This window comes from Chlamydotis macqueenii, chromosome 3, assembly GCF_036417535.1.
Source record: "Chlamydotis macqueenii isolate bChlMac1 chromosome 3, bChlMac1.mat, whole genome shotgun sequence".
In the NCBI taxonomy this organism is placed as follows: Eukaryota; Metazoa; Chordata; class Aves; order Otidiformes; family Otididae; genus Chlamydotis; species Chlamydotis macqueenii.
This window is the reverse complement of record NC_141558.1, coordinates 45,503,256-45,522,618: the sequence shown is the minus strand read 5'-3', so window position 1 is coordinate 45,522,618 and position 19,363 is coordinate 45,503,256. Positions and strand designations below refer to the sequence as shown.

Below are 19,363 nucleotides of genomic sequence, written 5' to 3'. Positions count from 1 at the left end.
GTACACGAAGCTCCTTAGCCAAGTGTAATTTATCTTCTCTTTTGAAAGCTAATTATTCAGTTAACTTTACTTGCTTCCTGGGCTTTGGATATCCCAAGTAAGCTTCTATTATATTAATTACAGATATTTTGTATTATCTAAAAGTCACTTTCTTATTATACCTTTATTATTAAGAAAAGTTAATAAAAATAAATAACATAATGTTGTTGCCCTGCCAAAGTAGAGGTCCAGTTTATTAACTTCAGTGGTGAGATCTGAGTCATTATCAGTTCTGCTCATGGGATGATCAGTTCTGCTCATGGGATTCCAAAGAGATGTTTGGATTTTCCCAGTATGTCATAGTTGTCTATATCCAGGCATAGCTGTGTGTTACCCATGGGAGATGTACCTGACTGCGCACCGAAGCTGATACTGTTCTTGATAATTCTCTACATTAATCTGCCTTGGTTGCATAGAGGTGTTTGCACAGGTTTGTATAGATACTGTGTAACAAAACTTTATACAAGAGCTGTGATGTGATTACTTTTACCTCTTGCGTAATTATGTTACACTTAAATGCCTCTTGTATAATACCATTACCTATAGCTTTGCAAGAATGTTATTCAGTATTATTTTCTGGTTCTTGCTTTTCTTTTTCAATGTGTAGACACATCCGTTCTCTCCCTTTATATAATGTAAGGTCAGTTCACCCTTCCAGATCAATTTCACTAATATCTTGAAGTGAATTGTTAAGGAGACCACCTTCTGATGTCCTGAAAGGACTAATATACCTGTAAACTGTTCTCCTGGGAGAAGGAAGGTGAGGGGATGGACAACCAAGAAACAACTCCCCAGCATGGTTTAGAAGTAGTGCTAGAGTGGGAAAGCTTGTCTTGAGAAGCTTTTCTTGTGGCCACCTTCAGACCTTTTGTGGTCTTTGATATGGTAATCAACCGTGGAAGTACAGTTAAGCTCCGGTGGTGGCTAGATTGCTTGTTATCACAGATTGTGTAATGTCTAAAGGTTTAACTTGATCTGCGCAGAATGTTATTTTTAAAGCAAGCTGCACACAGCAGAGAAATACAGTCTTTCTATTCTTGCCTTCCCATTAGAGCTCAGAAGAAAGATAAAAGCTTTTATTATTGGTTTTCTGCTACAGTAAGCCTATTTATGTGCACTGATGATTACTTACACAAATTTTCATTTGCAGGTAGTTGTCCAGTTGTACCTCTGTGCAGTAACCTCAAGTTGTTTATGCCATTAGAATTTTATTGTGAATCTTTAGCAACTGTTATAAGGAATTCTTTTACCTCCTGAAGCTGCGCTGCGAGGAACCTGGCAATGCCGTCTCTGTGGCGAAGTAGCTAGCGTTGGGGGCTGTATCTTTGTGTGTGCTTGTAGATTCAAACTTAGGTAGGTCTTCAGTGCAGGAATGTGTTACGGAGACTTTCTTAACTACCATCTGAACAGGTACTCTAGCGTAGTCTTATCACAGCGGTTACACAATTACGTATTACGCATGTATTATTACAGCAGTTATTTTTGCTGGGGTGCATCCCACATCCTCTCAGCCGTTCTCAGTGAGATGCAACATGCGTTACTTAGCTGTCATCCTTAGCTCAAAGGTTTTTTCTCTCTGTCACGTATTTTGTGTTTTTCATCCTCCCGTTGCTTCCTTTGGACACGCACATCCATATTTACCTTTTGTACACCTCCTGCTTTTTGTTTAGTGGAAAACTTATTGGAATAGAGTAAGATGAACCCTTGGGGTTGTTTTCAGCCTCTGTTGATGGCACAGTGTGAAAGGAGAGGCATAGAGAGCCCCTAATTAGTCTAAAGCAAAAACAAACACACACCCCACCCCTCATCTTGTATATGTGATTTATGTCTAATCTTTAAGTGAACATACACGTCATCCACGCTGAAGCTGGAGATTCACTTATAGTACATCTTCACATGTACATCTCCACATGTAAGGCAAATCTAAGTCTCTGTTGCTTGGGATGTAGTTTGTCTCTTGCTGTGGGGAATGAAAAAGTTTAGGTGATTCAGTGTAAAAATGCAAACACTTCTCTGTCTAACAATTGAACATCTTATGTTCTTAGAAAAAAAAATATTAATTATTCCCAAAAAAGGAGGGGGTGTGGTTTTTTTTGTTTGGGTGTTTTGTTGTTCTTTTGGTTGGTTGGGTTTTTGTTTGTTTGTTTGTTTGTTTTTTGGGTTTTTTTTAGAAATGACACCTGTGCTTAGTAATGATCTCCAAGCACATCTAAAATGAACACATTGGGCTAAGCCTCATGTTTGGCATCACACCAAAACCCGGTATTGGGCATAATCACAGGAAAGGCCTCTCCAGCTGATGCTAGCAGGAACAGTGTTAGGCAGCTGGCGTTCAGTCCTGTATGCATGGCTAAAATTGTGAGAGAGAGAATCTGGAAAGGGTTAATACTCTATTAAATGCATGGCTTGCAATTCCATTATTTGTTTTTTAGGGGTTTTCTTGGTTTAGTGACTTACATAATTAAGAACCTGAAATTCTCTCTTATATAAATGATGGCACACAGAGGCACTGTTATACCTTCTCATTATGCTGAAGCATTTGTTTGAATTCTGGTATTCACTGAAATGAATACCACGTATCAGGCAGCCAGTATTTCTTTCTGAGTACATATTCCTTAATCTTGACATGTCTCTTTCAAAGATTGACCCAGTCTTGACTGGAGATCAGCAATATTCGACCCAGACAACTTGAGAGAATTCCAGTGTGATGTCTGAGCCTTCTGCAGAAAATTAGATGTCTGAAAGTGTACAGTTGTTACTACGTGATATAGCATTCCTTATAAAGGTGCAAAATATGAAGTTGGAAAATAATATGGTAGTATCTTGCTTTGGCCTGCTGTTTATAATTAATGTCCCAGACATTATTAAGCCACTGTTATCCTTGGCTGTCAGCTTTGATTCTAGGTGCTCTATTTGTTCTGTTTGCATCAAACATGGTCGGATAAGAAGTTTAAGTGAATCTAATACAAATATCCTTGCAGTTGTAAAATAGCTTTTTCATCTAATTCTTTTATTTATTTCTCTGAATGGCAGTGAGAGGACCATAATTCTATAGAAAAAATATTCAATTGTAGATGTGAAATAAATCGGCAAAATCGAGTGATCTTTAATAGCTAATGGCAGTGCTGTCACTGGAGCAGTATAAAAGTGATTTGCCTTTTTTTTGTTAGTTTCAAACAAAAAAGTCCGGGTTAGATTCCCTCAAATTTTGGACACTTTTGTAATGGTGACTATAATGTTCACGAGCTATTTTCACTAGGAGCTATGCTGGGATGACTTAAATGTCACATACCCACTGAACATCTCAAAAGTCACAGTGTGCTTGGCTCTGGCTGCTCCAAGGCTTGAATTTGACCATCTCCTCCTTATCACCTTCACAGTTAAAGATTTTATATTTCCACATTTTGTAGCTTCATTGTTATAACATTTGTCTCCAAAATATTAGCTGCTGTGATAGCTTTCCTCAAAAAGCATCTTAATGTGAGGTGGGAAAACAAATAGACCTGACAAATCAGTGACATTTCTCTGTCTGTGACTGGAACACTGTGTCTGGATTTGCTTTTGTGCTGTATTGCGAAGTTGATAGCTAAAATAGAAATGCAATCATTAAATGAAGAAAAATGTTAAGGATAATTGGATTAAAGTAGGGAGTTCTGTACAGTAAATGACTGTGAGGGGGGAAAAGTGATTTTATTGACTCTATTTTAAGTTGTTTAAATTCTGGATGGCCAATGGTCTTCTGGCATACTACGAATGATGCGGATCATTAGGTTTGTAATGGTGTCATTAATTGTTTCAAAAAAAATCTAAACCTCTATTTATCTCTTGCCATCAGAAACTGTAGCTGTGCATTAGAGTTCATTTAGCAATTCAGCTGTGGGCACCTTTTTAAATTAAACAACTTTTAAAATAGTTTCAGTTAAAAGGCTTGGAACAAGTACAAGTTCAGATGGAAAACAGCTGTATTTTGCTCTGTAGATATGATCCTGGTTCACAAAGGAAATAAGAACACACAGAAATAGGCTGTAGTCCTGGCGAGAGCCCTGTGCTGTGTAAGTGTGTGTGTGTGTATGTGTGTGTGCCCTCCCAGTTGTGAGATTAAAACATCCCGGGGCGTACTTTTTATTTTCTTTCCGTTTTCTGGTAGCCCTTTTTTTTTTTTTCATTTATCTCTTGTAATAGTTCAGTGCTATGTGCATTATGATCTCTTTTTTTTCCTGTCATAAATTTCTTTTTCTGTTTTGCTGGTTAAAAATGGCTGAGTGGTTGTCAAGAAGGATGCTCCTGCATCAGCGCTGGAGGCTGTTAATGACCTGAAAACTCCCAGCGTGGGCTGGTTCAGAGGAAATCTTCCTCTAGGTTGTAATCAGTTACTGCTGCTGGGAGCTAAAGTTCAGTTACATAGATTTTGCTATAATGCTCTTGTGCTAGTGGTGTTAAAGGAATAATTGCCACTTTACCTCATTGCTGGTAACTTTTCTTTAGGGAGAAGAGAGGAGAAGAACCTGCTGAGTGACCTCTGCATGTTACCATGTCTTGCCTCTGCTCTGTGCCTTTCACCTCCCTTCTATTGAATCTTGATTATCAGCATTTTGAGAGAGATTTTTTTTTTTAACTTATTTAATTGAAGTGCCAACCAAGTTCTGCTTGCTCAAAAAAGGTCTTTTAAGTTTGTAATGCGAGTTTGTATTTATAGCACTAACAAAGCCATGTTATTTGTTTTGTTCTCATCTAGGGAACTGGGATTTAATTTCTCATCCTATGGATCACTGAAAGAATAACAGATGGCCTTGCCTCGTCTTACGGGTGCTTTACGCTCCTTTTCAAATGTCACTAAACATGAGGATTACAGTGAAGAATTAGCTGACTTAACGGTAAAGATTATTTTCTTTTCCAAAGCCTAATTGTAAAGTATTAATGTGTATATAGTAAGAATTGTTTGCTTTCTTAATTTGCATTGCAACTTTATAAAAGTAGGCAAGCAAGACTGGGCAGAGTGTGTGTAGCTTCTTGTACGTTCCTTCATAATGTCCTCACTCAAAGCCACATTTGATTTGGTAGGTTTGATTTATGCAAGGCTCTTACAGCCGTGATGTGCTATATGGATAGGGTCATTCGGCTGTATTAGTACAGTCCTATTATTTCATCTTTCAAAAGTTATTTAAGTTAAGCTGGGCTGGTATGTTTTTAGGTCTGAGTTCATGCAGAGCTGGGAAGCCAAACATTTCCGTTTGCATGTTAAGCTCACCTCAGATTCTGATTCTTGTTGCGAGATGTTTAGAATGAATTTAGTGACGCTGAATTTTAGATAACTTTTCTTTTTTTTTCCCCCTGCTAAGAAATAATGCATCAAAGCAATAGATGCATTGTGGGAACCTGTAATGTGAAATAAATTTGGAATCTTGAGAGCTGTAAATCTCTTGAAGTTGCGATAGTTTGGCTTTACAGAGAATTCGGTCTTGGAAACAGTAAAGTAGTAAGAGACTGTGTGTGTGTGTGTATCCTCCTCCTTCCTTACGCACAGGAAAGAATGTAAAGAACAGGTAATATGGAAACTGCTTGCAATTGTTATTACATACTGACTGAATGCAATTGTAAAGAGGATTTTTTTATCTGGTGTTTAATTTTAAAGGAACTTCCATATACTAATGGGAAAAAACCCAAATATTGTGCATTTTCAGACTAAAAGATCAAAACTACATGAAGAGTTGCTGAAGTCTGATCTTACCTGGAAGAAGATAATAAAGTTTGTTGATGACAATTTGGACAAAAAAGAACACCAAACTGTAAATGGTGATTTAAAAACTATATTACAAGCTGCCAAACAAATAGGTACGTTTTCATTCTCTAGTAGTCTCATAATAGACTGTTTTGTTGGGGTATTTTTTTCAAACTGCTTTCTGCCTGCATACTTTGCATACTGGCTACCTTGATTCCAGGCTTGCCCTGAAATGTATTTGAAACTCCAGTTACTCTGATATGTATATACACAATTTAGTCTTCTGTTTTATTTTAAAATATGTTTCTGTTGTTATATGGATATAACATACTTTTTGATAGTAGTATTGTGTAGTGTGTGGAATAGTTTGTAATGAACCTTTAGTAAGCAAAAGCAGCAGCTTCTTTTGGAATGACAGTACTCTGAGAAAAGAGCTGTCTTAGCGTTATCTGCTTTAATTCCATGTGATTGGTATAATGAACAATTGGATTGCTATATAGGGAGATAAAAATATAAAATATGTTTTTTCCCCAACACCAAACACTTCAAGTGAGAGAAATAAGTAATAAATTTCACTCATCTGGAGTTAAGCTTTTTAAACTGAATATTCATTATGCAAAGAAGCTGTGAAAACTTAGTTCCAGTCTGTAGATAAAAAACTAAGTTTCCAATCAAAACTAATTCAGGTTGTGCTGTTAGCAGAATTTAACTTTATCAGCTCAAAAAGTGAGCACGTCTCAAGCTCTAGTTGTCACATATTTAAGAATTTTTCACTTCAATCTAATAGGTGTATTTTCTCCTTTTCTGGTTATGTTTCAAATATCTTGGACAGAACCCTAAGTAAAAAGGCTGAGAGAGTTAATATGTATAAATATATTTGGGAGTTTTTGGCATTATAGATCAGAATGTGTTTTATCACAATCCAAGCATTAGCCTGCCTCACTCGTGTTTCTATTTCTCAACAGTTCTTTTGGAAATAACTGGAAAATTAAAAAAGAAACAAACATCTAAACAGAGACTTTGAAAAAATGCTAGACAAGTTATTCGTGTCCAGCGTGTAGTAATCGGTCATGCTGTACAATGACATAGATGTCTGTTAAAATTGTTAATGGTTGTACTGTTTGTTGCTTTAGTGAGTTATCAAAAGAAAAATTACAAGTATTTCTCAAATCACTGACAAAAAAAGTTTTAAACTCATCTGAAGATACGCATGTACTATACTTTACTTTGTGGTGCATTCTTTCCATGTTTGTGACCTAACTGTTATTTTTACAAATTTGATTCTATTTTTTTTTAAATCCTGTTTTTCTAATACAAATAGTAGGGCTTGTGCTGTTGATAGACTTTAACCTCCTCATGCCAGAAGTTAAGATGTGGCTGTGTGTCTTTCTGAGACAGAAGTGCCTCCAGGAAGGACCACCTCCCTGCCCCAACTGGGGTACCTCTGTTTCAGTGCATAGATTTCAGTTGGCATTTCTAATATGCAGAGTTTAGGGGAAAATCACAAGGTATGGGATGAGTTTACATCAATTGTTGATGCCTAAAGTTAATATGGAAGAGGTACAGTCTGTATTGACAATTGATCAAAGAAATCAATGTTGTCTTTTTAACCTTTTTTTTTTTTTTTTTGTCCACACAATTCGTACTCTCTTACTAGTTCTTAAAAGAGGTTTATTGCTGTGCTGTAATAGTAAAGGCAGGTTTCAGACACAGCTGTAATGGGAAGGGGTATGTCAATGGTATAAATATAGTTAATTTTTTTAAATCCTGTTTGGTACACGTGGACTTGAAAAGTCTGTATGAACAACATATTTAGGAATGTAGAAAGGATAATGAGATTTCTCTCAGTACTCCATTTCAATAGCATACTATTGCTGTAATTTTAAAAAGTTATACTCTCCATTTTTCTGACTTCTCTTCCATGACTTGATCAATTTGAATTTTTTTGGTGGAGGGCATTAGGATGTTAGGAAGATGTTGACACTATCAGATCTGGAACAGGAACTGGCATGTTGTTATAGGGATGCTCGATCCATCTGTCCTGCGTGCCCCCTTACTAGCAAATAAAGGCAGCCAACTCCTCAGCCCCTAGTCCTCCTGACCATGGTAGTAGGTTTGGAATATGTGGTGTGATCAGAACAACAGATTGTTTCATTCTCCAGCTGCAGCTTGTGGTGATCAAATGTAGGGCTGCCTGACCATTACTCCTGTACCATCCAAATGACAACATTTCCATACTTTATATTCCCTTTTTCTCATTTCTTAGCACTCCTCCTTGCTGCCCTTTTGCCTCTCAAATAAGCAATCTGTCTGTAATTGCTTTTTTTCCCTCAGTTGTGTCCTGGTTTTGCTACATATGTACCCATCCTAACATCATCCTCACAGATTGAAAAGGAAAACTTTTTTGATGACAGCCAAAAATAAGACCATTTCCAATGATAAAAAAAATATTTTTAGTATAAGTTTTCACAGAAATGCATAAAAGCCTTGAAGTCTATTTTTGGAATTACTAATTATGGGAAATATTTTATTTTTGTAAATCTGAACTTAAAAGTTCATTTCCCTTCAGGTAGTTTAGGCAGCTCTCCTGTAGTGGCTTTCGTTTCTTAGTAGAATACATGGTTACTTTCCATACCTGTCCTCATTCTAGATGTTACAGTAATTTTTTGTAGGTAATGCAAGCAAAAACTGAGTATGTGTTTTTGATTAAAAGCTGCTTATCTAGAAATCATTGCAAGCTGTATTTTGTACCTAAGCATCAGACTCACCTCGGAGAAGACGACTGATGTTTAAATAAGCGCCTGGTTTGAGCACCAATCAGGCATAGCAAACTATGTAAATCAGAGCTGCAGAGAAATATGGCAGTGTCATTTTCCTTTAATCTGAGTATTTATGTCCATAACAAGCATCTTGGAATAAGTGGAGAAGATCTACATGGTTGTTTTAAATATCCACTGGGTATAGTTTAATCATAAGAGGTACTGGAGTAAAATGTTGGCTAAGTTAGGGTTGACGAATATATGACTACTGTAAAGTTCACAACATAAAAGGTAAGACCATATGTAATATAGCAAGCGGAACAAAATGTCTCATACTGGAAAAAAAGATTATAAGGAAAACAAGTATTTGCCATTCTTACCCGCAGATGTTATCTATAAAAATAGTTTGGCAGACTTGTGTTTTTCGTATTAATGACAGAAACTAGTATTAGCTGTGTAATTTTTTGTTGGTTTTTTTGTTTTTTATTTCCACTATTTTCCAAAGATGGCTGCAAGAACATTCTAATTTAATTTTTTTTTTTTTTTTTTCCCCCGGACTTTAATAGCAGGATAGCAGGCCCAGTGTGGTGGGTAGGTAAAGCAAATTGAAAGACTTGAAAGTAAAGTGGAAAATTTTTGTTTGATGGAATAGAGAGGACAAAACAAATGAAAAAAAATACACGTTTATTTAGTTACAACAAGTTAGAAAGAAACCATCAGCTTTGACACTTCTGAATAAAGATGTGTAATGTTATGGAGACACAAACCTGAACAAATTGCAGTGACTGAGGCACAAACTGAACTGACAGTAATGTTCCAACCGTCACCATCAGAAATGTATGGTAGGGAAAGGGAATTGCTTGTTTGCCTTTTTAGCTTAATTTTGAGGAAATTAAATCTCAGTCTAGGCAACAGATATTGTAATACTGATTTACTTTATGGGGAAAATGTCACTTACTGAAATTATCCAATTGTCTTAAAAAAAAAAAAAAAAGAGGGAAGAGTAGCTTCAAGTAGTGCAGTAGGGCATCTTTTGCCATCTTGGCTGACTAATTATATTTGGAAGGAGGGGTATCAAAAGGAGAAGTATTAAAAGATACTTCCACGAGTAGGAAACATTGATAATAAAGGAGAATTAGCACATAGTAAACCTAAGAGACTTCTCAAATCCTTCAGTACAATTGCTCTTTTACTTTAATAACATGTACTTCTGTTGTGACGTAAGTGAATTTAATTAATGATATGTATTTATGTGTTAGGAATATAAGAGTGAGGTTCATAAGCCAAACTTAGGTCTGTAAGTTTTCAGATGTTGATATGTTCTTTCTGTAATTCTTGTATAGCTAATGCTGAGAGGGAGGCTAAACCACCTTTCTCCTTTGATATATTTACATACATCTTACATATGTCTGTACTTATCTTTGTCATGTATTGTCATGTATCTTCCATATGTAGGTATCTAATTATCCTGTAAATATCACCTCCAATCCCCTCTATGAACTTTTCAGCTTTTCAAAGTGCACCACAGGGAAATTCAAGAGAAATACTGAATTTTTAGGCACTTCCATTTATATGTTTTCAGTTACTCAGCCTTGTTCCTTCTGCTTATGCTGGATTTCTTTTGTCCTTTCCTGTTAGATTGTGGGGAAAAAAAAAAAAAAAAAACAACTTGCTTTTCCTGGGGTTAAATCTAACCTAAGTTGAATCAAGTCACAAGTAAAAATGTCAAAGTAATTTAAAAATCTTCCCACTGATTTCAGTAAGTTTTTTACCAGGCAGAAAATGGGGACATAGTAGAGCAGATAACTGAATAGCAGAGGTATACAGAGGCAGACACAAGACAGTTTTGATTACTGAAAAGAGAATAGCCACATTTACTATGTCAGAAGTGCCTTTTTGAGGTTTTAAAAAAATGAATGATATTGTTACTTTTGAAATAAATAGTTTGTTTTGAGTTAGCCATGCTGGGGGTTAATCACCAGTGTTATCACTTAGATTGTACTGTTCTCTTCTGGAGCTATGCCGGTTGCTCCTGATATAACTAAAGAATTGACCAGATAAAGGCATCTTGAAAATAACAGCTTGTAAATCTCAATAGTAAGGTTTTAAGATGTTTTAAAAATTATGCAATCTTGTAAGAAATACTAATTCTTCTGAAAATGTTGGAGTAAGCTACCCAAATTTTTAGAACATATTTTTTAGACCTAAAAAAAAAATTCTACACATTGTCTGCAAATAAAACAAATGAAAACCAGAATGCTAGCTGATTTTGTTTATTTTATGCTTGCTGACTTTTAAAATCTTGTTTAGTAGTGGTTTTGCTTATGTTTTCCTTGAGTACCTTTGCAGGTATTTGTGTGAGAGGCAAATTCATGTTTTTCTCTAATAATATATTTTTATTTGCATAATAGGATATTTTGTAGCTATAAATCTACATTCATGCATTTATTTGCTTCAATTTCTTTGGGCAATTTTTCTAACTAACACACATTCTGTAGTAATTCTACTGGGAGTTATTACAAGAATGTAGTAATTCTGCTGGGAGTTACTACATTCTTGTAGAAATTCCCAGCTAAGTTCTGTACATTTAGTCTCTTATGAATATTCAGATTAGGCAGTGAATAAACATTGATACAAAGTGGAAATTTGTTGCCTTTAAAAAGCTCATAAATATACCGTTGTAAGTTTAAAACCTTGGGCGAGTTTTTCCTCTTACTTCAAAAAATAAGAAAGCATTGGTAATCCTTAATATGAATTTCTAGTAGGTAGAAGGATAATGAAGACAAATGCTTTATTATCATATACCTTTTATAATTCCATACCTTGCAACAATTGCTACTTGTTGTTATGGTCTTAATTTCCTATCTCTGTTGATGCGACTTGCAGCAAGAAACTGAATACAGTTATGTTATAGGCAATGAAAGCAAATTAGTTTGCAGTGTATGAAGTTACATTTGGTTTTGGTTTTGTTAACAGTTGGAGCTGAAAATGGACAAGACGCAATTGAAAGCGGAGCTGTTTTTCTCTTTAAGACGTTTCACAGGAAAGAATGTGTTGGCCATGATGAGACAAAGGCGATCAAGCAGATGTTTGGGCCATTTCCATCATCATCTGCTACTGCAGCTTGTAATGCCACATGTCGGATTGCTTCTCACTTCACTGAAGAACAGCTTACAGCCCTCATACAGATGGCTGAAGAGAAAAATGGTGATAACAGAGTGTTCTTTGGTAAAAATATAGTGTTTTCATTTGACATGCATGATTTGGATCACTCTGAGGAGCTGCCTGTGAATGGTGAGGCTGATGCACAGAAAATTATAAGCTTAGATTATAACAAATTTCTGAATAACCAGCTGAATCACATACAGAATTACTGTGATGAGAAATCTGATCTCAAGTCTTTGGAAAAAGTAGACGATTCTTTTTTATGGTGTGAAGTTGGAAAGTATCTGAATGAATCTCAAGGGGGTACCCCTGGAGGGCCAACAACAGAAGACCTCTGCTGTACTTTGTATGAGATGCTTGCTTCTACCAAAAGTGGCGATGAACTTCAAAATGAGGTACAGTAGCATGTTAACCATACTGCATGACTGCATGTATTTGAATACTGCACAAATATCAAATTATTTCGTATTGAATTATGCCAGCATACTTTGTGGTTTTGTTTCTTGGGGGGTTTTTTTGGGTTTGTTTTTTTTTTTTTTTGGCCTAAAGAAAAATTACATGGCAGCATCTAATTTACCGGAATTTTATGTGAATAGTCACCTTTCCCTTGTAACAGACAGGCTGTTAATTTTTTTGGCAATTTGCTTAGCTTCTCCATACTTTATTTTTAGGCAGTAGCCAATTTCAGCTACCATATAACAGTGTGAGAACTTGAAAAGCCAAACTGAGGTTAACTTTTTTGGGCAGGTTCCATCTCTGGTTTTGGAGCCTTCCTGTTTCTGGGAGGAAAACTGGGAAAATTGGAGGACTGCGCAGGTGGTGCTACATTAAAATTTCGTCATACCACTTCTATTTCTTTAAATAATGAAAGAGAGAGGCTTCATCACGAGATGGGCAGAGAACGCTTGAAGGAGAGGGAGCAGTTCCTGAGGGGTTGGAGTTGAAGGATAAGCATAGTAGTAGGAAGAGCAAGAGCATGATTAAAGACTGGTGAAAAGGCTTGTGCAGGAGTGATGATTGGATTAATCTAGGTGAGAGAGAACTCTTGTTGAATAGGATTGGGAAAGAATTCCTGCAACTTACCCATTGCTTCTTCCTGTGCACTTTTCTGTTATGTTTACTTTATTTTTCCTAACTGGCCCTAATTCTTATTTTGGATTTTTAAGAACTCTTAATAATAAAAAAAAAAAATTGTCCCCATTCTCCTTATTTTGACCCCCATGTTGCCTTTGCTTGCAACAGTCTTACTAATTCATTGTTCATTGCACAATGTGGGGGGCACGGAGTGGGGTAAGACTAATTTGAACCTGATCACCTGTTCTTAAAAGCTAGCTGGCATTTGTATTCTGCTCTCTGTAAGAGTAGTCATGGCTTGAAAATTTCTTCTGGGCTTTGAATTTTGCCATGACTTAGAAATTTTTTTATTTTTTTTTTTATTTCAACAATTTTGCCGGTGGCATCATTAAGAGCAGGTGGTGCTTTTAAATCTGAAGATAACCCATTTGTAGAACTATAGGTGATAGATTTGCTGTATGAGATGGTATAACAAGTATGTGATTGATCATCTATACTGAAAATTTTACATTAATTGAGGGTATGCATACATGCTAAAGTCTCTTTGCTCTGTGACATTCTTTTTTTTCTTTATAAACAACAACAAAAAAGAATATTTATATCAAAAGATAATTCTTTGTAAATAAAATCCAGATCTGTAAAATATACATTTTCATATTTTAAAACAGTAGCCATGTCTATTCTTCTTCTTAGAGAGATACCACTGCCTATTTATTATTAAACAAGAAAAGGACATGCGGATGGTGAAGATATTAGCAAGTGGACTTCTCTAAGACAGTTTCATTTGATGCTTAAGCAAAGGTTGTTAAGATTCCACATCACGTTAAGAATATGAACATTTTTAGATCACTTCAGCAGTGACATCCTGGGGTTTTTGTGGTACATGTATAGGCACACAGACATATACTATTTAGGTTTTTATCTACCTAGTAAACCCTACAAGGAATTGAATTGAGTTTCTTTCTCCAGCACTGTATAGCTTATGTTTAAAGTGGTTGGTGAGGTAGAAAAAATACTTTGCTCTTTGTTTTCAGTATTTAAGAACATTCCATACTTCCTTTGGGACAGTTTGTTTATCTAACACATCACTGGTGACTCTTAATTAGATGAAAATTCATTCTTATGCTTGGGGTGATATGGGAGTTGTAACTTTTTTTTTAAGTGTTTAAGGCACATGCTTTTCATTGGGGACATGAAGTCTAGTAGTGCTAAATGACAGCTACTGGAGCATGCTTTTCACTATATGTCAGATTTTGTTGATGAATGTGAAATAGTAATGATGCGGTAACAACACTGTTATTTTTAAAAAAGGAAGAAAAAGCTGATGACAAACTATAGTGTTTTGCCCAATAACCATTGTGCTTTTTTATTATTATACTTTTTTAAAATTTAGTACGCAGTGCATTCTGCAATTCGCGTACTTGGTTTCTAGTATACGATGCTTTCAGAATGAAGACTTGAGGCATCTGAGAGTGTTTTAGCAGCTTTGCCACCTAACCCCTCTCAGGATAACTAGGAAGAAGTTGGAGGAGCTTAATCCCTCTTTGGTTACACCATGCTGTTCTCAGAGGGTTGGTCTCTTTCTTCTGTGCACTCTTGTCATAGTTTATCTGGAAAATGTTCCTCAATTTTATTTTGGAGATACCAATCTCTTTTTTTTTTTTTTTTTAATGGTAATGGAAAGGTGCATTATCCCTTTATCATTACAAAACAGGAAGAAATTTCCCATAGAGATAAAAGAACTAGAGGAAAAAAAAAAAGGAAATGCAATCAGAATTGTGTTACGATCTAGTTTATACTGCATAGATTATGAAAAATTGTGTGATTTATTCATCTCAGGCCAAGGAAAGAACTTTACACAAATAAAATTAAGAAACATTAGTATCATCTAGCATATTAGGTTAGATGGTATTTCCCAGACAAAATCATGTTAAATGCTGTATAAATGATTAGAAGAACACTAGGCTATGATGTGAAACAACAGAACTGTTTCAAGAAAATAACATTGTAAGTAGTAGTTTCCGTATTAGGTGAGTAGTACATATGTTTACTTATCTCTATATGTGATACATCTATTTGCCTACAAAATAAGACAGCAGAAATTTACTGCTTAGGCTTCTTTTGTCTGCTTTATAGTTGTGACTATCTCCAGCTCTCTGCATTAAAAGGTAAGGTGTACATCTACTTGAACTATAGCATTCAGGGCTTCCATCAGTTAAATAGAATCCAGCTGTATTCCAGACTGTAATAGTGGGAAACAAACATTCCTTTTCATTTAATTTCTAAGAATAATTCATTATTATTCATTTCTAACAAAAAAAAGTAAGATATGGCTTCCTTCTTTTTGTCATAAGCACCTGAGAGCATTCGGGTGATAAAAACTACAATAAGAGACCATAGGGTAGTAATGTGGAGTTTGAAGGTGCTGAATCCTTCCTTCAAGGGTCAAAAACATTCCTTTCAAATCAAAGTAGACCTGAAATCAGAAAAGTACAAGTTGTGGAATATATGTTTTATATGATGGAAAAAAAAAGAGGTCAAGAGTTGGGCAGCACCTCTTCCTGTATGTATTCCTTAATAGATCCATCCAGTAATACACTCATCGTTAGAGCCAGAAGGTTACAGCTTTATTACTGAAATTCAGTTCTTTTCATGCTTATTTCAGAATGGAAGTTAATAGATTATTTCATTGTTTCATTAAGTAGGATTTTTTTTTTTTTGTCAGTGTGGTGTTTGTGTGTCGCTGAATGTTTGATGTGGCAACAGGCTTTTAAAGTTTTCCCCAGGCTCTGCTATGTGGAGCTCTGCTGTCTCTCAGACTTCTGCCTGTAACTTTTCTTCAGCTGCTTTTGTCACTCGTGGCGATATAGTCTTTTTTTTTTTTTTTCCACTTGAGTTCATCTACATTGTTTCTGTTGCCCTATCTTAATCCTGCCACAGATGCTTTCTTGGTCAAACCTGTAAAATGCTCTTGGGATCAAGAACAGGGGGAACTTAACTAATTTGTCAATTCAACGAACTGGCAGGAAGCTCCTCTGTGTCTGCCATCAGCCTTTCTGCAAAAGAAGTACAGAAAAGTAAAGGAAAGCAAAATCTTTTTAAACTTTCACAGAATGTGGAAGGGATCTTTTCTGTCAATGATACAATATCTTAAACTAACAAAGACTCATTAATAAAAGAATGTGGGAAAGTTTGTTCCATCTTCTCCCCTCAGGACTGCTTCAGAGTCTTGTTGCTTGGGTGGTTAAAATGCACCCTTGTTATCTGCTTTCTAGCTGTATTCGGGGCCGGTTGTATGATCACTTTTGCTGTGCTACAGTTGTCCTCTTTTTTTAAAACCAGTTTAAAAAATGAGCATCGAAGAACTGCGATTGTAACTTTTTTCACAGATGATGCTATGCCTTTTCAACACTGCCTTTCCTTTCCTTTCCCCTTCAGGCAGTTCCTTGCCAACTTTTAATTCTTCTATTAACGCTCATCTTCACAAATTTAACAAGTCCTCATGTGGAAAATTGCAGTGTTTTAAGTGAACTCCAGATGTGAGACAACTGCTATTTATTCATTTTCTAGATTAATGAAGTGTTAGACCAAGTGATGTATCATTAGTAAGCCCATGCTACATTTATGCCAGTAAGGGACCTGGATAGCGAAGTCAGTTGGTCTGTGGAACTTGGAATGGAAAACACTTGGAATGGATACTTTCAAAGCAAGTTCCTAGTGTAGCGATATGAGCCAATAAATAAAAGAAACACAGCAGGAGATGAGGTTTTTTGGTGTGGTCTGGTATTTTTCCTCTGTAGTCATCTTTTAAGAAGTCTTTCCATTCTAGCCAGTCAAATCTAGTATAGCATCACCACTTTCTGGAAATATACACCATTTCTTGTAAGTAGGAAATTCACATATAAAACTCTTACGAAATTATGGTTGCTGTTAAATAAGGAAAATAAAAGATATTTGCAGATTATAAAGTATTTTCCTAAGTTAGGCAAACTTGGATTTCAGTCTGTTTTCTTGATACTTTAAGACTAAGTTGTATTTCTAAAACTGTGTATGTATATTTCAGCCTACAACGATTATTCTTTTTTTAGAATTTCTTCATGTCTAAACAAGAAAATAATAGACAGATTTTGAATTAGAAGTAGCTGGCTCGCACTGCAGTTTGCAAGTCGCAGAGCATGTCGTTCACAATAAACCAAGACTGGTCAGTGTTGTTAATTCTGATCAGAGTGGAAACTATAAAGCTCAGCAGTCAACAGATAATACCTTTTTTTCCCCTAGCAGAAAGCTTTTTATCATATATCTTGTGGATACTATAGAAAGATGCTTTTTTTTTTTTTTTTTTTTTTTGAACAGAAAGCTTCTCTGGTCTTTTTTTTTAATATTGACTACTTGTCGTGGTTTTGTTAGTGAGGGGGGGCCTAAGGTGGTAGCTTCTGTAGGAAACTGCTAGAAGTCGCTCCCCTTTGTTCAGTGGACTTGGCCAGGCCTAGGGTGGACCCACTGCTGGCCAAGGCCGAGCCAATTGGTAGCAGAATGTTCCATGATAACGCCTCTGCGATAACATATTTAAGAAGGGGAAAACAGAAAAAAAAAGAGAGAAGAGAAGATGTGAAGCAGCTGAGCGGGGGCAGAGCGCAGAGGGGGAGGCGCAGGCCTCGTGGGCCTTGCAGGCCTCACCCTCTGGCCTCTCGCCAGGCAGCCGACTGGGCCTGACTCGGTCCAGCTCGGCTGCAAGAAGTGGAAAGGAGATGAGAAGTGAATAAGATGTAAAAAAGATCCTGAGAGACATCTACCAGCCTGTTGTAAGGAACAGCTGCAGACGCCAAGGTCAGTGAAGAAGGAGGGGGAGGAGTAATGCGGCTCCTGGCCAAGATTCCCCTGCAGCCTGTGGTGACGACCATGGTGGAGCAGGTTGTCCCCCTGCAGCCCAAGGAGGTCCACGGAGGAGCAGAGATCCACTTGGAGCCCGTGAAGGACCCCGTACCGGGGGAGGTGGATGCCTGAAGGCAGCTGTGGCCCATCAAGGGCCCGCTGGGACAGCTGTTCTGAAGGGACTGAACTCCATGGAAGAGATGACCCACGCCGGAGCAGTTCCATGAAGGACTGTGGCCCGTGGGAGGGACCCCACGATGGAGCAGGGGAGGAATGTGAGGCGTTCTTCCTCTGACCATGAAGCAGCGGCGTAAAACAACGTATGATGAACTGACTGCAACCCCCATTCCCTCTTCCCCCTGTGTGCCGCTCGGGACGGGGGCGGGGGGGGAAGGTAGTAGAGATAATGTTGAGCTTGGGAAGAGGGAGGGGTGGATGGAGGTTATCTTGTTCTCTGTCTCATTATCCTGCTAGTTGTAGTAATAAATGAATAGTTTTCCCCAAGTCGAGTCTGTTTTGCCCATGACGGTAACTTTAAGGATTTCTCCCTGTCCTTATCCCAAACCTTGAGCCGTTTTTCCTTATATTTTCTCTCCCTGTTCTCTCAGAGGGTGGAGGGAGTGAGAGAGAGACTGCGTAGTCTGGTCCTGATCAGGGCTGAACTACGACAGTTATTTTGGCGCCCAACGTGGGGCTCGAGTAATTTGAGATAAGGATTGAGTTTAATTGGGAGCGGTAACGGGCAAAACAGGGATTGAACTTGACAAAAGAGCAAAATGATTAGGGGAAATTTATGTTCTGATTGTGGTGAAGGGATAAGTGGTGAATTGTGTGTAAATTGCATGGTATATTCACTGTTGGTGTTTTGAGGATATTATTTTGATTCTTGGTGCGGGGAATTCTTTTTTTTTCTGTTGATGTGTGTGTATTTTAATTAGAATTCTTAAATACGTGATTCGCAGAGGCGAGAACATAAATTCCCCATCTCATTCACTTCTCATCTCCTCTCCACTTCTTGCAGCCGGGCTGGACCAAGTTGGGCTCAGTCGGCTGCCTGGCGGGAGGCCAGAGGGTGAGGCCTGCAAGGCCCATGAGGCCTGCGCCTCCCCCTCTGCGCCTCTGCCCCCACTCAGCTTCTTCACATCTTCTCTTCTCCCTTTTTTTTTTTCTGTTTTCCCCTTCTTAAATACGTTATCGCAGAGGCGTTATCATGGAACATTCTGCTACCAATTGGCTCGGCCTTGGCCAGCAGTGGGTCCGCCCTAGGCCTGGCCAAGTCCCCTGAACAAAGGGGAGCGACTTCTAGCAGTTTCCTACAGAAGCTACCACCTTAAGCCCCCCCTCACTAACAAAACCACGACACTACTGAATTTCTGATATGCCTATTAATATTGGATAGTACGTTACTCCGTAAACCAATGGGTTTATAAAGGACATAAGACCCCTGACATTTTCCTGGATAATGTTCACTGTTGTGTTTGGATGTTTTAGGGGAAAACTCCACCTGGTGTTTTACACTGCTGCAAGGAGAGAGGCTGGGTAAATATCAACTTCCTCTATCATGATTATCTTGCAAAAAGCCCCACAGTTCTTGGATTGCCATCACTTACTTTATCTGATGATGTCCCCTCTTGTTTAAACAACGCTTCCTTCCTGCCCCACAGACTTAAAGTTATAATTAAAAAATGATGGTACTGTATTTTACATGATAGTCTGATCATGAAAAGGTGTGTCT

At 37.3% G+C, this 19,363-nt stretch overlaps 1 protein-coding gene across 2 annotated transcripts in view; it reads left to right on the top strand.

The window, feature by feature from the left end:
- Positions 1-19,363, top strand: part of ASCC3 (activating signal cointegrator 1 complex subunit 3) — a 276,330-nt gene that overhangs the window by 7,552 nt on the left and 249,415 nt on the right. For both annotated transcript variants that reach the window (XM_086743241.1, XM_086743242.1), the window contains exons 2-4: positions 4,775-4,913; positions 5,721-5,871; positions 11,494-12,077. In XM_086743241.1, coding sequence (XP_086599367.1) covers positions 4,824-4,913; positions 5,721-5,871; positions 11,494-12,077 — 825 coding nt within the window. In that variant the 5' untranslated portion in view covers positions 4,775-4,823. The remainder of the gene's footprint in view (positions 1-4,774; positions 4,914-5,720; positions 5,872-11,493; positions 12,078-19,363) is intronic.